This window comes from Blennius ocellaris (genome assembly GCF_963422515.1).
Source record: "Blennius ocellaris genome assembly, chromosome: 8".
In the NCBI taxonomy this organism is placed as follows: domain Eukaryota; kingdom Metazoa; phylum Chordata; class Actinopteri; order Blenniiformes; family Blenniidae; genus Blennius; species Blennius ocellaris.
In genome coordinates, this window is record NC_137657.1 from 7,763,810 (window position 1) to 7,788,733 (window position 24,924).

Consider the following 24,924-nt stretch of genomic DNA (forward strand, 5'->3'; position numbering starts at 1 on the left):
AAAACCCAGATGAAAACCAGTCTAAAGGCTGTGGGGTGAGTGAAACATGTTCCACATGTGACGTGTTGAGGAAGCGAGTGGCAAACCGCTTCGTTTTTGGTTCAGGACCACCTCCTGCATGTGGATCGCCTTCTCTCTCAGACCGTCTACGAATCTCCCTCAACCGTCTCCACTTGAAATGTGTTTTTGACATAACGCCAAGAAACGGTGGAAAGAGAATTAAAAAAGAAAACCATCATCACCATCAACTCCACAGACAACAAAGAAAGTGGACATGTTCTGCTGCTAATAGTCCTTTTTATTTTAGTTCCCCCCTTCCATCAGGCAAATATTAGCAGGAAGACATTAAATATGCGGGGAACCCTTTTCCCCAGTACTCCAGGCAGACATCACTGGTACTGAGATAGATTTACTCTATTACAGTATGTGAGCTGCTCTGGAGACGACAGGAAAAACCTCCCGAGGCCCGTAAACAAGCCGAGGAGATAATTGGACTCAGTTGAAGACACCTTGAGATGCCGTTGCCATCAGGAACCTGCTGAAGAGGATGATGATAAATAAATATATAAATAAATCAACATCTTCAAACCTAAAAACAGAATCTGACTCTATGAAACATAGTAACCAACTTGAGTTGTTAAACAACACGTGACCGTCTATCATTAATATTCAAAGAACCGTCATTGACATTTTAGGAATTTCGCTGATCAAGATCAAGTTCAGATTCACATTTTGCTCCAGTGTGTTTGGACGGATGGCAATGAAATCAATACAGGAGGAATTCATCAAGTGAGAAGTGTGCAGAGAGTTCAGATAGTTGTTGTTTCAAAATAACTGTCGTTTCTAATTCATTTACTTGTAGGTGCAGATAAGACGCCACAGTGACACCTGAAGGGGAGAAATGCTGCACATTGTAAGACACTTTGCACTTCCTTTTGCACCGGGGAGCATAACGACACGGTTTTGACTGGTTTTCAAAAGATACTGGAATCAATGTAAACATTTTCACAATACATCCCCCTCGTCAGTCTATTCAAGATCAGGTTGATCTGTGGGTCACCAGTAAAACATTGGTGATATAATAAATTCGAATTTGACCAATGAGCAGCATCAGACATGTTCATTTCATTCACCATACAGACCGTTTGCTCAATTTTAACCAGGCTTCTAACTGATTCACCATTATGCTTTATTATATGCTCTGGCTTTAATGTTTCCACACTGATGTGAGATGAGCTTTCATCACTTATTGGTTTTTTCTTTTTATTTAATCCTTGAGTGTTTGGGATTATCTTCACTATAAAAAGGATTAATTGATCGGTTGACTAACTAAAAAAAAGAAGAAGAAGAAATGTTTCAGTAGTGATGAATAAAGCAGAGTCTCAGGTGAACTAAGGGTGAACTCGGGGTGTTTTTGTAAGAAACTCTATTGGTGCACCTTCACTTCACTGGTTTCTTTGCAAAGCCGATGTGCCACAGGGAGTTCTGCCCCGAGGCGCCATTACAAATCAGCCAGCAGGTTTGACAACAAACTGAGAACATGTCACTCTACTTCTGGATGAGGGCACTTATCTTGAAGAGGCCATTGGGGGGGGGGGGGCTTCAGCAGCACCACCTGGGGTGTGTGTCTGCTCCTGCCTGGAATATAATTACCCTGGTCGCATTTTATAATAACGCATAAATGCAGCGACATCATATGAGCAGGAGAAAACTCAAGTTACCGACCATCTGAGGTGTGATTACGTCTCCCGTGTTGACTATTCAGTCTGCAGTGTGTGTGTGTGTGTGTGTGTGTCTAAACAATTGATTTCTCTCCTTTTTATTAGAAATTGAAGGTTGTCATGCAGTAACACTGATCGACTTCGCAGCCGCTTTCTTGTGGGAATGTTTAGCTTTGCGGAGACAAATGTTCACATCCAGATTCGTCTCCGACCGACAGAACGGTTCGTCAATAACAGCCTGCCCTTCTGCTCTGCTCTTCCAACGAGGCTGTTAAAAGGGAGGAGGGAAAAAAAGAAAGAAAGACGGAATCAAACCCGATATGTCCAATTCATTTAGCAGCCCCCTTCGGATAACCTTTCCAGCGCCAACACCTGTTACGTGGCCTCCCGCCGGGCCTCCGTATGACCCACAGGCCTCAGCGTGAATCGAGTTTGGTGAGAGATGCTGAACAATGACCCAGATATCGCCGGCCCGGCCATCGGGTTGGCGGCCAGACCAGTTTACCAATAGCGCTGCTAATGCTTTAGCGCTGCCTCCGGGCCGGTGGTGTAGGTCATATGTGTGTGTGTGTGTGTGTGTGTGTGTGTGTCAAAGAGGCTCAGGCAGCAGAAGTATCGACGAGGCCGTCACATGTGACCAGCGGTGGGTCACTGCAGGGCCTCTGGCAGCCTCTCGCCTCCTGACATTTAGATCCACTGCTGATTGCTGGCCACCGCAAAATACATAGGAACGCTGTTTTTGTTTTATTTATTTATTAATCACATTATCAGCTGCAGCTCATTAAATCAAGTTGATTTAAATCATACAGAGCATCGCTTTGAGAGGTGATGTCTTTCACTGCAAATGAAACGTGATCTGATTTGCACCTAAATCACAGAAATTAAAGATAAAAATGAGTGTAATTGAATTATACATAACCACAATTACACTTATGGTCCGAAATATAAGTGTAACCCAACTTTGTAACCTTTTCAATATTTTTTTTTCATAGCATTCATTTTGTCTGCATTTGTTCTCGTTACCATTATTGTCAATTCTGTTATTTCAATTCGTATTATGTTGTGTATTTTTGACCTGCTGGTCTTACAGGGCACCTTGAGGATTGCGCGTAACAACAGTGCAAAATAAACTTTTTGTTTCCCTTTAAAGCATATTGAATATCAGCGCATCTCCTAGATTGAAAGTATAAGAAAGCATATGCCAATAGATGAACATACAAAGTGTAATGTGATTCATGAGATTCAAATAACAGTTCCACTGTTTATTATTGCATCTGTTAATAACTGGTCTTAAAAAGCAGGCGTAAATATGAGCAGAGATTCAAATATCATTAAGGTAAGCGGCATTTGCAACTTCAATTTGCAGACTTTGTTAGAAGATATATTGAGTTTTCTTCTTGTTAACTTTACAGGTTTTCAAGGTGCGACTGAGAAGTGATATTTTGTAAATCAGTGGCTCATCACAATCCGTGACAATAGCTGTGGTAACGGGTAATAAATAAGCACACTCGACGCTTGTGGTGCGCTGAGATCGATAACAAACTGAGGGTCTGGGATCATCCTGGCCGAGCTCCACCCCTGGTCACATATATAAATCACTCGTTAGAGCAGCAAGTCATTGTTTTCTCCCTGTTGAGCTATGAACACTGAAGCTATGTTTGTGTCTGCGATGAGGCTGAATGAGCTTCTTCGTCATCAGAGCACATCAGAGACAGTGTGTGTGTGTGTGTGTGTGTGTGTGTGTGTGTGTGTGTGTGTGTGTGTGTGTGTGTGTGTGTGTGTGTGTGTGTGTGTGTGTGTGTGTGTAGAATCCCTAATTTAACACTAAAATATGGTTTTGTAGTTTCCAAACAAGGAATTTCTCATCAACAATAGAAAAAGAAGAAATTTAAAAAAAAAAGATGTGAAACCCCTTTTATTATTTTGATTATAGCAGATAATCAACAGATGATTCACACATACACAACACGGCCCCCAACATATGAAAGCTGCAGGCCAATATGGCCACAATCTGAAGAAAACTCAAGTCAAATTCAAGGAATTTATAATGCATTTGTGCTTATATGAAATTCCACTGATGGAGATCTGATGGGCAGAAGGATTCAACAGCACCATGTCCAACAATTTGTGGAATCCCTGTGGGGTTCTGGCATTTAAAACAACTTCTATCTCGGTTTGGGAGAAGATCATATCTTGTCATGGAAGAAATGTCATGGCTCAAAGAAACCAATATTTACTGTTTACTGGTGCGATGAGAAACAATCAGTCGTCCCCCATTTATAACCCGAACTGCCAATTCATGTCGTTGTCCCATAAACATAAGTAATGCGACTTGGCTGACCCTGAATTCCAGCTAATTATCCAAGATGCACTCCTCCTCTTGTAACCTCCAAGAATCACGAGTGTTATAAATGAATGAGAGCAGATTTTGCCGTTTACATGGTTTGCGCCAATGTTTCCTATATGCACGTAGTTTAGCCAACTGAAAGACATGTTTCTCGTTTCGACATGAATTCTGGTTGGACTCAACAGATTCTACTCATATATCTGTAATTGTTAAAGATCCTCATATAGTCATAAGGCACAGCTTCAGGCAGGCATCCCCCATTAAGTGTGGGTTTTCTCGCCTACCTGTACTGTTTAAATGCCAATATATAATAATGCCAAGAAAATAGCAATAAAAGATGTAAAGTTACGTCTGTGCAGGTGGTTCTGGTGCATCTTTAACGATCTTAAGTGATTATAAAAGGAGAGAAGGGGTAAACTTACTGCACATAAAGCTAATGCTCATGCTGCTGATCACGGCACTTTATACAGTCAGGATATAGTGAAAGTCTTGAGCCATCTGCTGTGAACAGACAGACTCTTTTATGTGAGTGAAGTCATTAGGATTGGCTCTTCTTAGTGGGTCAAACCACAACAATGGAAGCCAAGCTATAAAAATCAAATCACCTGAAACAGCTCCAGTTCCCTTCACTCGTCAACCCTGCACCACCCAGGACCCCCGACTGCTCACAGTTACATACATCAATTGTAGCCCACTTCTGGCCGCCACTGCTATAAATAGCAGGCTGGATGTGGCGTCTGGTGCAGAACACTATGGATCATAATGGGACCATTATGTAAGGTCTTGTCCTGAATGTGTACAGGGGCTGGCCCCGGGTCTTCCATCCCATGGGGGTCCCGAGACCAGATTGATGCTCTCAAGGCGGCAGACAGCTGCGTCTCGCCGGCTGACTACACATCCCCACTGGCACTGGTGAGGAAGAGCATTAAGAGAGAAGACAGACATTATTGTACAAGCCCTATGAGCCTGTGGGCTGCTGTTGTTTAAAGGAAGTGTCTGGACATTTCTTTTTTTGGAAGATTTGCAATCGTCTCATGTCGGACTGGAATTGATTTTTGCTTCAAATTTGTCACAGATTGCATGAATACTTGCACACATGCAGTATTTTCCTTTTTTTTTAAAGCACTAGAGAAGAAATGTATCCTCACTCTTGTCACATATTAACCAACAACCACTGTATGAGGTTAGAAAGTCAAATCAGTGAATTATTTAGTATCTGCAGCGACTTTAAATATTTCAGTAACAACACTGACTTTCGCCAGTGAAATTAAAACATTATGTTCCAGCAGGTCAGCTTGTGTCAATGCAACGTCCCCAAGTCCTGTTTTGCATTGGTAACATTAAATTAAACCTATTAATACTCACAGTACTGCAGTGCTGCTTTTTGTGTGTGTGTGTGTGTGTGTGTGTGTGTGTGTGTGTGTGTGTGTGTGTGTGTGTGTGTGTGTGTGTCGCTGCTGTTTGCATGCAGACAAGATGACCTGTTTTACTCCAAATAATTAGCATTCATTTGCAATTGAAATCGTTGTGTTTGCAGAAGAACATGTGAAAATAAAAACAGGAATCTCTGCTCAAATGTATAGGCATCAGTAGAAGAATCTTTGTAGATATCTTTAAGGGTAGGTTTTTATTTATCGGCTGCAAACGTAAAAAAAAAAATTAATAAAATAAAATGTAAAAAGTGCACATTGTCATGACATACTTTAATTAAAAAAAATATTATAGTGTCAGAAAATCATTGGGAATGTAAATATTAGACACTTTCCCCAATAAATACTATACATATTTGCATTTTAATATTGTAATTGTCTCTCGTTTATTAGTTGTTCATTTGTTGACAGAACTTTCAGAAGGTTTCCGAAATGAAAACGCAGAAATGATGCATTTTCTCTTGAAACATTGTCGTGTAAACGGGTCCTGAGCCAACTCAACTCAACTTCTCTTAATTGGCTGCTGTTGTTTTCTTGTCCAGTTGACATCATGAATTACATTTATTCTGTTACATTTACTTGAGGAACTTATTTATGAGCTTGATATTTTAACTTCCATTTATTTTGTGCGCATCAACACTACAAATAATTTACTTGTGGGATTAATAAAGTGTTCCTATTCTATTCTGTGCTCCTTCACCCGACTCCTTGGGACCAATCACACGAAGCCACACATTCACAGGACGACTCTTCACTTTTACTCGTAACACTCCCCCAAAGTAACAGTGTATGACATTATTTCACTTTAATGTACTTTCTCTGGTGACAGAGTTACACCAGCAGGGTTTCACTGTGGTCCACTGTTGCCGTGGCAACCTGTGTTGGCACGGCTCTGCAGCAGCGCTGGCGTTCCAGCCATTTGTCAGATCTGTGAATGAGCGCAAACTCACAGGCATCTGGCATTTGATTGTTGACTCCAGACTAATCAGGCTCGCCATTACAACATGTGGCCGGCCAGAACCGCTGGCAGAGGACGTAACATGTAATATTCATCGAACGCATGCAAATGAGCCAAACGTGTGTGCTTGGAATATTTGATGACTTGACCAAAGTTACTAAGCCAATTTTTTTGAGATTAAAAAAAAAAAAGAAAAAGAAATTATTTACCAACAATTATTGGAAATGAATAAATTATAGGGAGTAAAGTGGTTAGTTTGACAAGAGAAGATGAACAAACAAACAAAAAAGTTCACCTCACCTTAACTTGCAGTGTTCATTGGTTAGAGATGTTTTACTTTTGTCCATCTGGCAGGTCTACGTTTATTATTTACTCGCTTTCGTTGGTTTATCTCTTGCCGATGATGATTATAGTTTACGCCGTTCTCATGCTACTTAATGCTGGTCTGGTGCCTGTGCATGCTGGTTTAATGCCAGTTTATGATGGACTGGTGCTGGTCTGACCCAGGTTGGTGCTAGTTTCTGCTGGAGTATCGTGGTCTGGTGCGGATTTATATCAGTTTCCTGCCAGTGTTTGCTGGTGAATGATGGTCTGCTGCCAGTTAATGCTGATCCGAGGGGATTTCTTTGCTCATTTATGCTTTGAGAAAATCGCCCTTATTTTATAAACTGTTTAGTGCCCCTACCTGAGAAGCTCAGAAAAAGAAAATCAATGACAAGCTTGTGAATATCGGCGTGAACTTTGAAAAGGGATATGCGAGAATTCAAAGAGCTTCAAGCTGAGTGGTGGTTTCAGCTTTTACAGCGAATGAGTAAAGGAGAAGGGGAACGACGCTGGAGACGAAAGGCACAGGATAAAGCCAAAGATAAAACTGAATTATAGCTCTTTGGGAATTTCTTTTTTAGTTTGGTCATGAAATGATGACAATAAGGTCCATCGTGGAGTTTCGGCCATTTGTCGCCTCTCATACTGGAGACACTAAACGAAGGTAAAGATAGAAAAAGATGGCGTCTTGTTGACTGTCCTGGCTCGTCCATCTAGTAACCTCGAGAAGGAGCATTTGCTCCTCTGGGAAGAAATCCTGAAAGCTGAAGAGAGCCTGGAAGTACTACACAAGGAAAATAGCAGTAATAAACCTGAATTAAGTAAAATGATGGACAACAGAGTCATATAGAGGATGTGATTGGTCGTTATGGTGTATTTCCAGCTCGGGGTCACAAGACACTTCAGCTGACGACATTGAAAAGCAGGGTACAGGTCACCAATCCATCACACACAGACGCACAGAGAAACACTTATATTCACATTTATGGACAATTTAGAGCCACCAATTAATTTCAAATTTGGAGGCACGTGCCCATTTTGTTAAATACAGTGATAATGCAACATTACCTATGAAACATTGTGCACGTCATGCAGTTGTTACTTGCATTTACATGAACTAGTACCGCTGGTTATGACAATGAGCATCAGAACAGGCAAAATGTCTCCGAAAAGTAAATAGGCTCACAAAGATTTTGAACACACAAAATAAGTTTGTTAGAGAGTAAATTGAACTGATACACCTATAAAAACCGCATTGTTGTTTCGTCTGTTTTTAAAATCAAAAGCATTCTGCTGAACATTAGTGATTAAGGAACTGGAACTACAACTGAATACAAGCATAGTTGCTATAGTTTCACACAGATAATGGCAGCATTACAAAGGGTCTAAAAGTGGAAACTAGAGGACTTCATGATGAAAAAAAAAAAGAGTGCAAAGATGAGGAAGGTCGATTAAAATGATAATATAAGTGACAAGACAAACCATAATTTTTAATCACCAACAGACATTGACATCAATATCTTTTAGGAAGCTATTAGCTGCATGTATTTGTAGTTAGTTTACACAATGTTAAGAATGTCAGTTACTGGATGGATGGATGGGTATAATTACAATCACATTTTCTAAGGCTATTAAATGAATAATTTCATCTTCTGAACGCACATCACATACGTTTGATATTTGTGTTTTCTCCTCCTTTCTGTGCCTCTATAAGTGACAAGCTGTAGTTGTGTTACGCGGATTGATTTATACGACAACAAACAAATACATTATGATGATTGGGCGATTAAAAGAAAAAGAGATGAAAGTGTCCTTTCATCATCCTTTCACACAGCTGGGCCCGCAGGGCGTTACCTTCCACTAAACTCAGAGCAAATATAGAAACACAGCTATAACATCTGAGTCCTCACTGCGCGTGTGTGTGTGTGTGTGTGTGTGTGTGTGTGTGTGTGTGTGTGTGTGTGCATGCAGTGAGCTATACAGTATTATCATAGGATGAGTCACTGGAACATTCGGTGGCTTCGAGGCAACAAATCACATTTGTTGGCTTTTCCCATCTGCTGTGTAACAGCAAAGCAGGCCGGCGACAGTGTTTGAGCTGATACATGAAGTCGGGCTTGAATGTGTATAATAACAATAATAAAACTCATCACCCAAACACAGAATCAGACATATTAAAGATCTTTTTTTTTTTTAAGTTGCTTTCCTAAATTTTCTCATTACTTTTTATTAATGTTGCCACTCGAGACTCCTGAAAAACCTGAATATGATTTTCAGATCAGACACAAGAATAAAACACAAAAGCAATGAAGTTGGAAGTACAACAGCAGATTGTCAAAGACAGCAACTCCCTCCGTTATTAGACTGTCAAACAAAGACAGACTCATTTTATTGATTTATTTATTTTCTCCTAAAGGGCTAATGTCCTACACTTTTTCAACACTCCCACGCGGGTCTCATAGGTTCATAAACATTGTATTCAGAGATTATTGCCACAAATCCAGCTTTTCCTTTCTTTTCATCCGTTTGAATATTGGATCATAGGAGCTGCATTCAAAATCTGCTGTGTCTGTGTGAGCTGGACCGGCTCCGCCCACACACGCCCATTTGGGGAGAGGAGGAAGTACTTCCTCTTGTACCAGAGCAGAGCTGCCTGATTGTGGGAGGAGTCAAACCCACCGATGACACTGCATCAGGTTTGATTTCTGATTCGCTTGTTGGAGCAACACACTTAAATACTGAAATGAGCCGGGGAGAGAGACGAGAGATTTTCTTCATTCCTGGGGCTTCATTTCTGGGGCGTCATTCCAGGTCCGGCGTATATTACTGGTGGAAAACCACGAGAAAGTGAATTTTGGTAGCGATCTTTCCCTTCATCTTTCTACTCATTTGATTCAAAACTTCCTCCACCAGTACAAACATACGTTGTTGTGTTTACTTAATTAATACTTCATTGCAGACGCGGCATATTGTGTTGCTCGTCCAGTTTTGAAGAGATCATGGATTACACAGCCCAATGGAAGAAAGCAAATACTAAATGGTCTATGAAATACACAATTGCTGAAAACGTTTGCTGCAATAAGAAAAAAACTAATTTGCAAGAAAACATTTGAACAAATATTTCATTTTTCACTGAGTTTCACAATCTTTAGCTATGTCTAAGTATTGGTGCTTGTGTAATACACTTTTTGAGAATATGATGTCCTTGACTGAAGCTTTAAGGCATTTTGGAGATTTGATTTCTTGACCATTGGAGTGGAGGTTCGACCAGCCCTCGGAGGAAAGAGGCATAGAGGAGAGGAAGTAGGTTAACTGGTGTCACTGCACACAGCACATAAATTTTTCCCCTTTTTTTTGGTTGAGAAAACTTATTTTTGCTCTGCTGAATGAATGATGACATTTTAAATTAGTCTCAGTGACCTGTGGCGTATTTTTCCAAGGTTTCAACTGAGTTTAAAGAAGTTGGACCAATATTATTGAAGAAAGCTATAAACCTTATTGTTGGTCCTCCTTTTTGCTCAATTTGTCAGTTTGTATTTTCCATCAGCCCGTCTTGTGTTTGTGCCATTGGAGAGTCTTCCAGGTTGATGTTTTGGTGAGATCTCGTGAATCGATTAGTGATGAAAAATGTCAATAAATGAAGTGAACTCCGCTCATTCCATTTTGTAACAGAACAAAAACAAAGTTGAACGTACAGTGTATGCACCATATTTGCACATGTTTCTTCATTATGATGAATGTTACGCTGCCGTAGTGGCTCCTTTGGGGCAAAAATAACAAAAACATTGCTTTTGGAATGTCTGCGGAGGACTCGAACTTATTTAGCCTTTTGAAACCATGAATATTTGCATTCAAAAGATTTCTCTCTCTCTCTCTTTTTTTTTTTTTTTTTTAACTTGGAGACGTTTGTCCATATTCTTGTGAGTTTTATAGTTGACAGTCACTGTTATAACAATCCAACTTGGTCGTCTGTCCACAGAATAAAAACTAAATTTAATAAAGCTTATTTTTTATTCTCTGCGCTTGTGTGTTTGTGGTTTTATTTAAAAAACAAACAGCGCTGACTCGTGGCCCGGCAAACGCGAGAACAATGCATTTTCACTAGGGATGTCCGATAATATCGGTCCGCCGATATTATCGGCCGATATAGACTTAAAAATTTAATATTTGGAAATATCGGTATCGGATTTTTACAACCGATATTGGAATTTCCGAGTCTGCATGAACGCAGCATGGGACGTTTACGGGCGCGCGCTTGATGACGTTTAACAACAACAAATACAACATGCTGGACTCGTGGCTAAGAAAGAGAAGCCCGGTGAATGAAATGTCCGTGGAGGACTGGAGGCTCAACCAGGCCCTCTTCCCTGCTGGGCCAGTACCTGACTGCACCCTGCACCAGTATTGACAGTGAACCAGTGTTCAGCACTGGTACCAGTACCTGACTGCACCCTGCACCAGTGTTGACAGTGAACCAGTGTTCAGCACTGGTACCAGTGCCTGACTGCACCCTGCACCAGTGTTGACAGTGAACCACTGTTCAGCACTGGTACCAGTACCTGACTGCACTCTGCACCAGTGTTGACAGTGAACCAGTGTTCAGCACTGGTACCAGTACCTGACTGCACCCTGCACCAGTGTTGACAGTGAACCAGTGTTCAGCACTGGTACCAGTACCTGACTGCACCCTGCACCAGTGTTGACAGTGAACCAGTGTTCAGCACTGGTACCAGCACCTGACTGCACCCTGCACCAGTGTTGACAGTGAACCACTGTTCAGCACTGGTACCAGTACCTGACTGCACCCTGCACCAGTGTTGACAGTGAACCACTGTTCAGCACTGGTACCAGTACCTGACTGCACCCTGCACCAGTGTTGACAGTGAACCACTGTTCAGCACTGGTACCAGAACCTGACTGCACCCTGCACCAGTGTTGACGGTGAACCACTGTTCAGCACTGGTACCAGTACCTGACTGCACCCTGCACCAGTGTTGACGGTGAACCAGTGTTCAGCACTGGTACCATTACCTGACTGCACCCTGCACCAGTGTTGACGGTGAACCAGTGTTCAGCACTGGTACCAGTACCTGACTGCACCCTGCACCAGTGTTGACGGTGAACCACTGTTCAGCACTGGTACCATTACCTGACTGCACCCTGCACCAGTGTTGACAGTGAACCAGTGTTCAGCACTGGTACCAGTACCTGACTGCACCCTGCACCAGTGTTGACAGTGAACCACTGTTCAGCACTGGTACCAGTACCTGACTGCACCCTGCACCAGTGTTGACGGTGAACCACTGTTCAGCACTGGTACCAGTACCTGACTGCACCCTGCACCAGTGTTGACGGTGAACCACTGTTCAGCACTGGTACCAGTACCTGACTGCACCCTGCACCAGTGTTGACAGTGAACCACTGTTCAGCACTGGTACCAGTACCTGACTGCACCCTGCACCAGTGTTGACAGTGAACCACTGTTCAGCACTGGTACCAGTACCTGACTGCACCCTGCACCAGTGTTGACGGTGAACCAGTGTTCAGCACTGGTACCAGTACCTGACTGCACCCTGCACCAGTGTTGACGGTGAACCAGTGTTCAGCACTGGTACCAGTACCTGACTGCACCCTGCACCAGTGTTGACAGTGAACCACTGTTCAGCACTGGTACCAGTACCTGACTGCACCCTGCACCAGTGTTGACGGTGAACCAGTGTTCAGCACTGGTACCAGTACCTGACTGCACCCTGCACCAGTGTTGACGGTGAACCAGTGTTCAGCACTGGTACCAGTACCTGACTGCACCCTGCACCAGTGTTGACGGTGAACCAGTGTTCAGCACTGGTACCAGTACCTGACTGCACCCTGCACCAGTGTTGACGGTGAACCAGTGTTCAGCACTGGTACCAGTACCTGACTGCACCCTGCACCAGTGTTGACAGTGAACCACTGTTCAGCACTGGTACCAGTACCTGACTGCACCCTGCACCAGTGTTGACAGTGAACCACTGTTCAGCACTGGTACCAGTACCTGACTGCACCCTGCACCAGTGTTGACAGTGAACCAGTGTTCAGCACTGGTACCAGAACCTGACTGCACCCTGCACCAGTGTTGACGGTGAACCACTGTTCAGCACTGGTACCAGTACCTGACTGCACCCTGCACCAGTGTTGATGGTGAACCAGTGTTCAGCACTGGTACCAGTACCTGACTGCACCCTGCACCAGTGTTGACAGTGAACCAGTGTTCAGCACTGGTACCAGTACCTGACTGCACCCTGCACCAGTGTTGACAGTGAACCACTGTTCAGCACTGGTACCAGTACCTGACTGCACCCTGCACCAGTGTTGACAGTGAACGACTGTTCAGCACTGGTGCCAGTACCTGACTGCACCCTGCACCAGTGTTGACAGTGAACCAGTGTTCAGCACTGGTGCCAGTACCTGACTGCACCCTGCACCAGTGTTGACAGTGAACCAGTGTTCAGCACTGGTACCAGTACCTGACTGCACCCTGCACCAGTGTTGACAGTGAACCACTGTTCAGCACTGGTACCAGTACCTGACTGCACCCTGCACCAGTGTTGACGGTGAACGACTGTTCAGCACTGGTGCCCACATCATTGATGAGAAGAAAAATCTCATACATTGCGACAATGCTGAGATGCTTGTATTCATACAGAAAAATCTACCTCTTACACATGAGGACATGGGAAAAAGAAATAGACCAGTTATATGGACGAGTCAACTTCAGTCTTTGTTTTTGTTGCACTTTAAAGGAGGGCTGTTTTAATTTTGTGAGCATTTCTGTGCCTTTCTTGTTTATATTTGCACTATTGTGTTACTCTTAAAAGAGATTGAGCCCAGTTTGAGTCTATTATTTGACAAGTTATGGCCACTTATTCATTCATTGACTGCTTACAACTAATGGACTGAAGATATGCCTCTTCCGTTTTTTTTAATATTGTCTGTGGTGTTGTTGAGTTTGTTGTTGAGGTTTCTCTCTAACACTAAATAAACATGGCACCTTTTTCCATAATTTAGGTTGTTGTTCTCTTATTTTTCTCAGTGTGTACATTTGGAAAGCCATGTTTGATTCACATATGCATCCAGTGGGGCATCACAATCAAATTAGGCATAATGTGTTAATTCCACAGTAGGAGATATTTTATGTTGTTGTTACCTAACAGTTTTGATGTAAAAAGCCAGCATATATCGGTATCGGTGATATCGGTATCGGAAATTAAGAGTTGGACAACATCGGAATATCGGATATCGGTAGAAAAGCCAATATCGAGCATCCCTGGTTTTCACTTAAAACATCGACGTGTAAACAGGGTATGAGCTGGATTGTCTTATTTGTATCTTTCACTGGTTGCACATTAACTAATCTGCATAACACTGCCCCCAAAGGTCATCAGTAGTATTACGCTGTTACACAGGTTGGTTTTTTTTGTTGGTTTTTTTACTACCAAGACTCATCGCACAAATGTATTCTCACATTCTTAAACAGCTCTCATCGCACCAGACAAGATGAGATGACGCTCGGTTCCCCTTTTTACATTAGAGCCCAGGCCTGCGAGATCTAATTCTCATCGACTCGTATTGATCGCGTATCTCCGGCAACGTTTCCTCGTCCCATTAAGTGAAGCCGAGGGCTAAATTCCCTCGCGGCCTGTTAGTAAGATCTCATGTGAGGTGAAGGCCACATCCTTCTGCAGCCGGATCGATACATCGGCTTCTCGTCCTGTCTGCGAGTTGCTTTAACGGCCGTGCAGATCATTAAAAAAAAAAAAAAAGCGGCGAATACGAGCATATCTGCGAGGAGATAGGCAACTTAATCTGTCAGGCGACAGCGGCTGGGTGACGTTTTAACGTTTCACATCAAGAAGGAAATGTTGGAATAAATCATTCGAGCGTGAAAAATGTGCTTGTGACTTCTGGAGAGAATTTTTTTTATGTAGAAATGCTGAAGCAGATTGAAAGCTTCAGACTGAGAATAAAAAAAAAAAAAAGATTTGACGAGTGAGGGAGGAAGCTGTAAGGTACGGTGGCCCGGAAGGGCCAACAGCACAGCACAACAGCAAAACTCCACAACAAATACCCACAAAAAAAACAATAAAAAAACCCAAAACACAACAGCAAAAAGCCAACAAAGGTGCTCAGAGTCATTGAAGATGCCACTTTTTGATAACACCTCCCAAGTTGGAAGTTTTATGAAAACACTCTTGACTGTCTCTACAGAAACCCAGGAATGACTTGCACATGCGCAGTAAGGCTCCAGTAAATAGTTCTGCACACGTGCGATCAATGATATCGTTTGTGACATTGAGTGTGTGTGTGTGTGTGTGTGTGTGTGTGTGTGTGTGTGTGTGTGTGTGTGTGTGTGTGTGTGTGTGTGTGTTGCACGAGACTCACCAGGATTCGTGCTGCTTGAAATATCTGCTGAAGTTCGAAGCTGTTGCCTCTCAGTTCGTTAGATTCTGCCCACAGGTTCTCCATGTTTCACTCCAGTTTGTAAAAACAACAACAGATTAGAACTGGTGTGTTTGTCGTTGACCTGCAGCTCCTCCTGAAGTCAGGTTCTCCTGTGTAGTCCTCCTCACCTGTCCCGTGATTAGGCCTGTTAAATGGTGCATTCAATGTTGCTGGGAATTCCTACGATTATTTTCATACCAGAAAGAAACAAAAAAGAAATGATCTTTTTATATTTGGGAACGTACAGAAGTATTTCGAAGTCAAAGGGTTCAAGTCCAGCCTGGAGTCATTGCTTCTAAAAGTCCAAGTCCCTAAAGAGTTTGTCCATGACGTTCACGGGCTATTTTCTCATATAGGAAAATGTAATTTCCTAACTATATCTACAGTCAATAGTCAACAAAAAGGGACATGCAAAGTCATATTGCATTCAAACTCCAGTGAAAATATATGAATATAATTTTACATGATTTGACAAATCATTTGTGTCTGGAGTTACTTGGTAATCTGGGTTGTGGCCAGACTCCAACCCAATGATTTAGTTTTCATCTTATGCTTTTATTGTTTTACACAAGGCAGGTTATTGGCCTATTAAGTGATAGGAAATGCCTTTTTTGTTTGTTTGCTTTTTTTGTGTGTGTGGAAAAAAGCTGAAGGCGTCATCGACAAGGAAATTAAATTTCAATGGCTGAAGTACGAGGTGAGCAGAAGAAATGTAACCACACTGAGCAGAAATGTTATTTACGAAGAGCTCACACGGTCCAGGTGAATCCATGCTCTTCTTTTCTCCATGCAACTACAAAGGCAGCATCAGTCCAGCTCTATTAGCCCCATTAGTTAAATGCAGGAAAGCGTAGCGTTGCCATTCACTTTTGGTCACAAGAACTTTTATTGATAGGCGCAGTTTGTGAAAGTGGTTATGTAGAGAAAAACCGCCTCCACATTTCTTTCATCTGTCTTTGAATGCAGCACACACAAGGAGTGACAGGCTGTTATTATGAGCTTCAACAACAGGATCAGCCTCTCTAAAGAAAAACCCTTAAAAAAGAAAAAAAACCAGACAAAAAGTCAAGAGTAAACTGTGTCCTGTGTGTCACACAAGTGTAAAGCTTTAATTATCCAGAAACCTTGTTTCACATCTCGTATCAACAGGATCATTTGCTCCTTTGTCGAGCAGTTTCAGTTTGGTTTCCATCGTTATGTCATTGCACCAAAAACAGAAGGCGATTTCGAACTTCCTTACACACGTTTAGATGCAATACATTTCTACATGTGTTGGTTTCACGTCAAACGACAACTTGTTGCACCTCAGTTGGCTTGACTCATACAATCGGATTTCCCGACTGTGACTCGACGGGGATTAGTTTGTATGTTAGGATTATCTAATACTACCACAACAGCTCCATATATTCACCTCTGTAATCACGCACTAATTGAGCTTCTGATTATGGTCGCCATATGTAACCTGATCTATACACACTGTGTTTCCTCACAGATGCATTTTAATGGTACACATGTTAAAAATCAGCTCTTTCTGCACGCCTGTGCCTCTCAGATGTGTTTCTTCGCACCTGTTCTGCAACACATTTGATAATGTGCACGTTAACTGCCAACACACCCGCAGTCCTACATGCACATATGTACACTAACGCGGCACCATCTGCAGACCTGCTAATAGGACACATCATGAATATTCACACCCCCACTCGTGCTACTTCAGTTTTTCACCAAATTTACATAATCCACAAACTGTGTTTTATTTTTTCCTCTTTTTTTTGTACAAGCAGCACACGCCATCGTACAGCCAGAGAAATGTTGCGTTGGAGACAGCAGCAGGTAGATGGAAAGTTTATTTCTTTAGCTGCATTAATTCAGAAACACAGTAATTCCCTGTGCTTTTCAAGGAAATACATTTAAAAAAAAAAGAAAAAAAAGCCGATTGAGAATAAATAAAGTGAATGCTTTATTAAGATGGTTAATAAAATACATTAATTTTATTGTTTATTAATAAGCCTGAGCAAACTTTCACCAGTGAGGAGCGGGGGAACTAAAAACTGCTTCACTTTGTTTCTTCTGACTGTGGGGACACTTTAGTGAACCTCCTCCTGAGAATCTCAGGGGTTAATCAGAATTGTATTGAGGCCGGAGACCACTCAAAACTTGATTTCTCTGAATCTTGTTTGGTGAGAAATCCTTTAATTCTTCCAAGTATTTTTTTCTTTTTGTCTTCATGTCGGTGTTAAATTTCCGGATCATGAGATGTAATTTAACCTTTCTTCTTTGTGGCCAAAAACAATGACTTCAGTTTGTTTGTGGTTTAAGTTGTACAAAGTTTGGAGTGATTTTATGATCATGGATATTTTTCCAAATGCCTTCTGATTTCCTGAAATCAAGTTCATAAGTAAGTTGTTGTTTTTTTTAAATAAAGCTCATCATTAAATTTCAAAACTAATTGTTTAATTTTCTATACTGTAATAGTGTCAAATTTAATGAGACAGAAGGAACAATGAAATTGAATACTCAACAATAACAACAGAATTCCCATTAAAAAAAATTATAAAAAGAGCATGAAACATAGAGAGAATTAAAATCCAATTCCATTTTGCAATATCGTACAACGAAGCCTGATTACCTTCTTTCTTCCTCCACTTCTGATGGTTCATTTTGCTTTTTTCCCCTGGATTTTTCTGCTTCTTCCAATGAAACATCTCCATGTGAACACAGACGAACTCCAGGGGGGGGAAAAGAGAAAGAAAAGAAAGCTGGGCGATCAACAGGCGGTGAGAGCACCACCTGCTGTGGCCTGTTTGTCACTCCCACACAAGATCTGGAGGCTTCAGAGATTCATGTGACTAATCAGCTGTTTCTGAAGCTACAGATGGAAAACCATACATATTGATTTCTTTCTTCTTTTTTTTTTTTAGGAATCATGAAACAAAAACCTTTAAAATATATTTAGATGTTTTTATTAAGGAGTGGAAAACAACAGTGTTGGACAGCATTGTGCAATATTGCAGCATAAAAGTGAAATGAAGATCACTAGTTTTAAAAAAGATATGAAGTTGCATAGAAGCTTCAGTCAAATATATTAGCATTTGGTCGGGGATCAGCACCGCGGCATAATGGTAAAAGGTTAATTCACGCAATAAAACTCAAGTCATAGGCGACTTTATGCAAGTGGGACATTAGAGGAAAAAAGCTGATCTTAAAAAGTACAAGAAGAATAATCAATGGATGGATGAAAAAAAAATCTTTAAAAAAAAAAGTGAGAGTTTTCCACTCATCGCTCCGCGGCGGCGTCGACTCAGTCGCCTTTCCTCTTGATGGTGAGCAGCTGAGAGCCGCTGTGCAGAGCCCAGTACAGCAGAGAGAGGGAGACAAAGGCCTGGACAAGAAACACAGCAGAGGCTAAAAGTCACACCATCATTCAAAATGAAGCCCGTTTCACCTTTAAACACTCGTCAGCATGAATTCCACTGGGTAGTGGAACCCATCTGCTCGACAGCAGCACATAAAACAAAAGCAAAATCCACATATTGTAATTAAAATGAGTGTAAAACATCACTGCTTCAACAGTTTTGCACAGTTTTAACCTTTTTGGAAATCATGTTTTTGTAAATATGGTAAATGTCAAAGACGTGTGCAACTGGCAGCAGTTCCAGAAATAAAATATACACGACCACTCGCAATTCAATTCCATGTCTCCCTCACGATAAATAATGTCGCCCATCAAATGACTACATTTTTTAAAAACTTTTGTATAATAGACAAAAGGTTTGGAATATTTTCATTTAATATCAGATACTGCAGGTACAATTAAACTGTTTTGGCAGTTTTTCTGTTGTATTGGTTGAAAAAAACTTCAAATTCTAATTGACAATTTTATGATTATTTACATACTATTTTTATTATTTTTATTTAAAAATTGTATTATTATTTACCTACCTACTCTACTTTATATATATATATATATATATATATATATATATATATATATAATTTTTTATAACATTATGGACTTTTGCCTTTTTGCCTGGGTGGGTCAGCTTTAATTCATAAACTTTGACGTTATTTCATTTCATAGTCCATTTATCGATCCTTCAACACGTTTTTATAACCACAGCAGCTTTCCAAATCCGAACTCCTTTTATTTGGACAATAAATCTTCGATTTTGGCCAATTTTAGGAATTAAAAGTACATTTATGTTACAGTTAGGAGTTATCAATCATGACGAGCAGTGATCTGCAACCTGATCCATTTTAATGCTTTTCCACTTGGAAATATCTGTGAATTTCCTGAACGGTGCAAAGAAATAAACTTTCCTCTTCCAACAAAGAACACATGGACATTTCCCCGAGATGAGGCTTTTAGGTAACCTGAAGGATGCTTCAAATATGAGGGTTTTTTTTGGATAAATGTCACTTTTATTTACATAATTTTGTAGATTTAATCACCTCAATGTTCATATTTACTGAATTTCTTCAGAATGTTTGCTTGTTTTCCGCCTCTTTTACAAACACCGGTGCACCTCTTACTCTTCTCATGTTAAATATCAGGTAAGAAGCTAAACTGAAACGGGTTCAGTTGAATCAGCGTTTTTTGTTTGTTTTTGTTTTTAAATAAAAGGGACATAAATATGTTGGTGGTCAAACAACGTGAAGGGAAACAGAGAGACTGCTGAGACGCAGCTTCTCTCAGGACGACGAAGGAACGAGACCTCGGAGGGTTCAGGATCAGGTCTTTTCCCCCGGTCGCTCTCACGAAGGGGTCAGAGGGGTCGCAACCGTGGGGGACTTTTCAGAAGGGGGGGGGTGTGGTGGGGGGTGTTCAGGCAGAAACACTCCTTGTCACCACCCCTCACTGTGTTCTGGCCCATAAACTGCATCCTACATCGCAGCGCCGGCCAAAACCAGAGTCCATCACAGAAAGAGGCTGATGGGAAAAGAAGCTAAAGATTCCTGGTGGAGGACGAGGCAGCTGTTGTCCTCTGAGACAGAGAGAGAGGGAGAGGGAGAGGGAGAGGGAGAGGGAGAGGGAGAGAGAGAGAGAGAGAGAGAATGACAGGGAGAGAGAAAGAGAGGGAGAAAGAGCAAGAGAAAGGGCACAACAAAGAGAGAGTGAGAGATGGAGAGGAGGTGCGAGAGGGAGAGTTAACAAGAAAGAGAGGGAAAGATTGTGTGTGTGTGAGATAGAGATAGAGCGAGAGAGAGAGAGAGAGAGAAAAAGAGAGATTTCCTTTCGTTCGGTCTGCATTTCTACCTGCTCTGAGAATCTGAGATGAAACAAAAGAAAGGAGGAACGGTGACAGTGATCGAGGCGCTTCCTCACAACCAAACTTCTTTGAATAGGCGAGAAAATATGTAAACCTCAAGTCGTTTTCTGAACTTAATTCATAATTAAGTCCAAAACAGCAGAACTGCAGTGACTATTAACTTCAATAAAGTTTGGAAGTTTATTATTTGTTTAAAAAAGCCAGAGAAAAGTTTTTTTTTTTAAGTCTATCAAAGTGATTGAAGTTACACTGACATGTTTCCTGATATTCATTCGTGACTATTATAAACCTGGCAACATATTCTTACTTTTGCCAATGAAAGTCGGTCGAGGAGGTTATGTCAGCATCTACGTGTATTTATTTATTTATTGGTTTGTATGTATGTATTTGATCAACTTTTTGCAAAAACTACTCAGTCGAAATGCAGGAAATTTTCAGAGATGATTTGTCATCATCCAAGAACCAACTGATTAGATTTTGGGACATTGACTGTTAACCGTTTCGCAATAAGGCACCTCATGGAGGAGATCAGCATCTGTTGCTCCGTGTTCACAAAGTAATGTTGCCATCCGACAGGCTAGCGAGCATCGATATGAGCTAACGGCTAGCACGTTAGCGATGCTAACTCGGGTCCGCAAACAAGTGTGGCGTTGGCGAAGGTCTACCCTCTACCGAGAGCCCCAGCAAACCTTTTTCCTGGAAGTGGTTCGGTGGGAGACACAAATTGAACAGACGCCATCATTTAGTCCGAAAAATGCGAAAATCTTCCGGGCTTGTAAAATGTTCTGTTTTTACTCGAGATTGCATCAAGCTGTTGTTTCTTGTGTCCGTTGTTGCTATTGTGTGACTCACTACACCATCTAGTGGTCACAGCCAGTATTACTGGAGCAATCCAGTTGTTTGCTAACAATTTTGATTTTAATTTGCCAAATCTTGATTATTATTTTCAGAGCAGGAGTTGCCCAAATGTGTTCTATACTACAACATTAAATGTAATAGTTTAAAGTTTTTTTTGAGTTTTCTTTCTCGTAAGTTGTAATATAGCTTGTCGTGAACAGGGTGGATGGACCAGCTGCCTCTTAGTTAAAAATAGAGGAAAAAAAATACACAGTTTGACGAGTCTCTGAGTCCTGACCCCTCAAAACGATCCGTATCGCCCCACAAAAGAACAGCGTTACAACGCGAGTCGTCCTGAGCAGCTGGTTACAGGCATGAAACTTCAAGGAGAAGCACTAAACACCCCCAGAGGGCAGTTTCTGCTGGCCCGGGTCCTGGTCCTGGTCCCGGTCCCGGTCCCAGTCCCGGTCCAGCCTGCAGCGGGTTAACACTGGCAGCGTCCGGCTGCTCGCAGCTGCACTCGTGATTGAAGGGAAAACAGGCCCAATGGCTGCTGTCAGACGTGTGATATATGACCTGTAATGGGATGTTTCCAGAGCTCCCGCTCCACATGGCCGCCGACAGGCCAGCAGACCGGCCTGAACTGTATCGGAAAAATTATTCAGAGCTTTTTTTTCCTGCTTTGTCGGGGGTGGGCGGAGTCAGCTGCGTTGTGAAAATAACCCGTAAAGATCATTTATGGATAGTCCCCGACCCTTCACCATGAGTCCTGATCCACAAACACATTATTGAAGCTTTAAGTGGATCAATATTTTGTTTTTAATCTCCTTTAACAAGATTAATCTGTTTGGTTTTCCTTTTATTTCTTTCATGTGTCTTCATGTTGTATTTTAGGGGGGGGGGGGGGGGGGTTATTGTACCAATGAACATGTCATATTAATTTGACGGTTCTGCTTATTAAATGCTCGACACCAGGAGTGTCAAACATAAGGCTCGTGGGCCAAAACCGGCCCGCAAGACGCTCCAATTGATATAAAATCAAGTCAAATCAAAAAATACATAGTATAAAATTAAATAAATACATGATAAAGTTCAGTCTTTAAAATAAATTGAACATATTCTAAAAACTATTATGTATTGGCCGGGAATCGAATCCTGGTCTCTCAAGTGGCAGGTGAGAATTCTACCACAGAACCATAGGCTATATACAAAGGACAATAAAAAAAATACAAAGAAATAATTAGTATAATCACATGTTCAGAAGCGATGAGCAACCCTAGATAGTCAGACATGTGTGTGATTTATGTATGAAGGTAGGCTATTCACATCATTTGGGCAGAAATTAGAAAAAAAATCAGCGTCTTTGCCGGAAGGTTAAATGAAAATTGAGATCTTAGTAATTGTCAGTAATAATTGTTTAGTCTTGGGAAAATGGAGACATTTTCCTCACATATACTCGCAACAACAAAGAAAACATATAAAGTATATATTCAAAGGTTATTATGGCCAACACGAGGTGAAAATAGGTTGTTTGTTAGATCCTGAAATAAAATGTGTTTGACGCCTCCGATTTTAAAATCAAAAAGACAAAGTTGGATTAGAGGACCATGTCTTCTTTTATTATCTTTAAAAGGAAGAATTTAACCTGCTTCTGTAATAATATAATAGCTATAGAAATCCTTCATACTGCGCACACGCACGCACGCATGCACGCACACACACACACACACACACACACACACACACACTTCCTGTCTGTTCATTATGAGCAGATATGCTGTCTCTGACTCAGGAAGGATACGCCGAGCAGGTTAACGTCCCACCAGAGAGCCGCTGCAGTGCCAACCCCCCCCCCCCCCCCCCCCCCCCCCCCCCCCCCCGTTCCCGCTGCCATGAGAAATACCGCCGCTCCACTCCCACGCACGCACACGCCGCCAAACACAACACATGCGAGCGAGACCGTTGCGGCAAAACGGTTGAAAGTGCAGCGAAACACAAAGCGGCTTCGATGAAGCGGCGGTCAGGAACGATAAGAGTCGTCCAGACGCTTTCCCATCACACATCTGGCGTGAGCTGTCCTCTGTCGGGTCACATGCGAGACGACACATCCAGACGTCCACGCCTCATTGAGAACATGCGATACAAACCGGGGGGGGGGGGGGGGGGGGGGAACGACATCCCGTATTCATCTTTTCAATCCACTTCAGACCCCAGCAGTTTGGCGCCACGTCAGCCTCAATAAGAGGAGTCATCACCTCATCACTAACCGCGGGTCCCTGGGTGGCCATATTCAGACTCGTTAGAGGAGAGCACGTTTTCAGCCAAAGCGCAAGAAAAAAAAAAGAGATGAAAAGAAAAGTGTGTGGAGAGGACAAGAGGTTATATACTATATGTGCAGACACTTATAGAAAATGTATAAGATATGACGTTAAATGGCCTTTATGTCTTGTTTGTAGACTTCAATTATCCAGCGCTCTCTCTGAAAGAAAGGCAGCAGACTTCCTGTCTGATATTCTACTTCTGTTTCCTGGATTAGAAGTTGCATCTATCAAAAATATAACACATACGTATGTCACACCTATTTTTCCATGTCCAGGCGTGACTGCTCTATCGATAACCGTCACCCAGCAGCTGCTGTTCCACAACTTTTCTGTGGGTTTGTTCCTCAGTTCCGGCCGTCGTGGAGGTTTTTTCATTACCAATGTCGCAGCTTTCTGTTGTCATACAGTGACACGCAGTGGTCCCAGCAGGGTTAAACCAGTATATTTTGAAATGTAAGTTGCTTTCTGAGGACCACGTTTACGCAATATTTGTGCACTGTCACTGAAAACGGCACGATTTGAAAACAGCTACCAAGGTGGAACTTTTCAAGTTGCTCCGACTCCAAACCCTTGTTGTCGGAGGAGAACAACTTTTCTGAAATCCTGTTCTGTGCATGAGCCCCACGACTGTAGTAAATACTCACTACAATAAGAACTTACTACAATAAGAACAATGTTTCCTCCAGAGTGTCATGACTCCCAGTCCATGCTCTCCTGGGACACTGTAGTTTAATAGTTGTAGTTTTTGTAGTTCTCTGTGCGCCTGTGTTTGTGATTTCATTACAAAAACAATCGACAGTGCCAACACATGGCTTGGCATGCAAACTACACCATTTTCAGCACGTGAGCAGACATTGTTTTCAAATAAATACTATGAAAACGCAAAAACTGTGAGTTTTACATCAGGTAAACAGGGACTTGATTTAGAAAATGACTAACAGGTATCGTGTGCAGATAATCTCTCGACTGGAGAAATTCACAACCTCATTAAATTGAAGAATTGAGATTTGCTAAACAACACTGCGGCACCGTGATCTCGTCTGAGACGATAAATACCTTCAGAAATACAGTACGCTTCCACTTCACGTTGACGAAGGATGGATTTAGGCTATTTTCAGAGCGGCTGAACAGATCAAATGTTCCTGCCATGTCATCTGTTATTGTCAACAATAGTAGCCCGTGCAATCGTCAACTCCAAGCTATTTTTCCCGGATACGTCCACAAATGGCTATTTA

At 41.9% G+C, this 24,924-nt stretch overlaps 1 protein-coding gene across 1 annotated transcript in view; it reads right to left on the bottom strand.

The window, feature by feature from the left end:
* Positions 1–18,364: 18,364 nt before the first annotated feature.
* Positions 18,365–24,924, bottom strand: part of agmo (alkylglycerol monooxygenase) — a gene marked incomplete at its 5' end in the record, with an annotated part of 58,072 nt that continues 51,512 nt past the window's right edge. Inside the window, one exon of the mRNA XM_080501004.1 lies at positions 18,365–18,643. Within this exon, the coding sequence (XP_080357130.1) occupies positions 18,563–18,643 (81 nt within the window). The 3' untranslated portion in view covers positions 18,365–18,562. The remainder of the gene's footprint in view (positions 18,644–24,924) is intronic.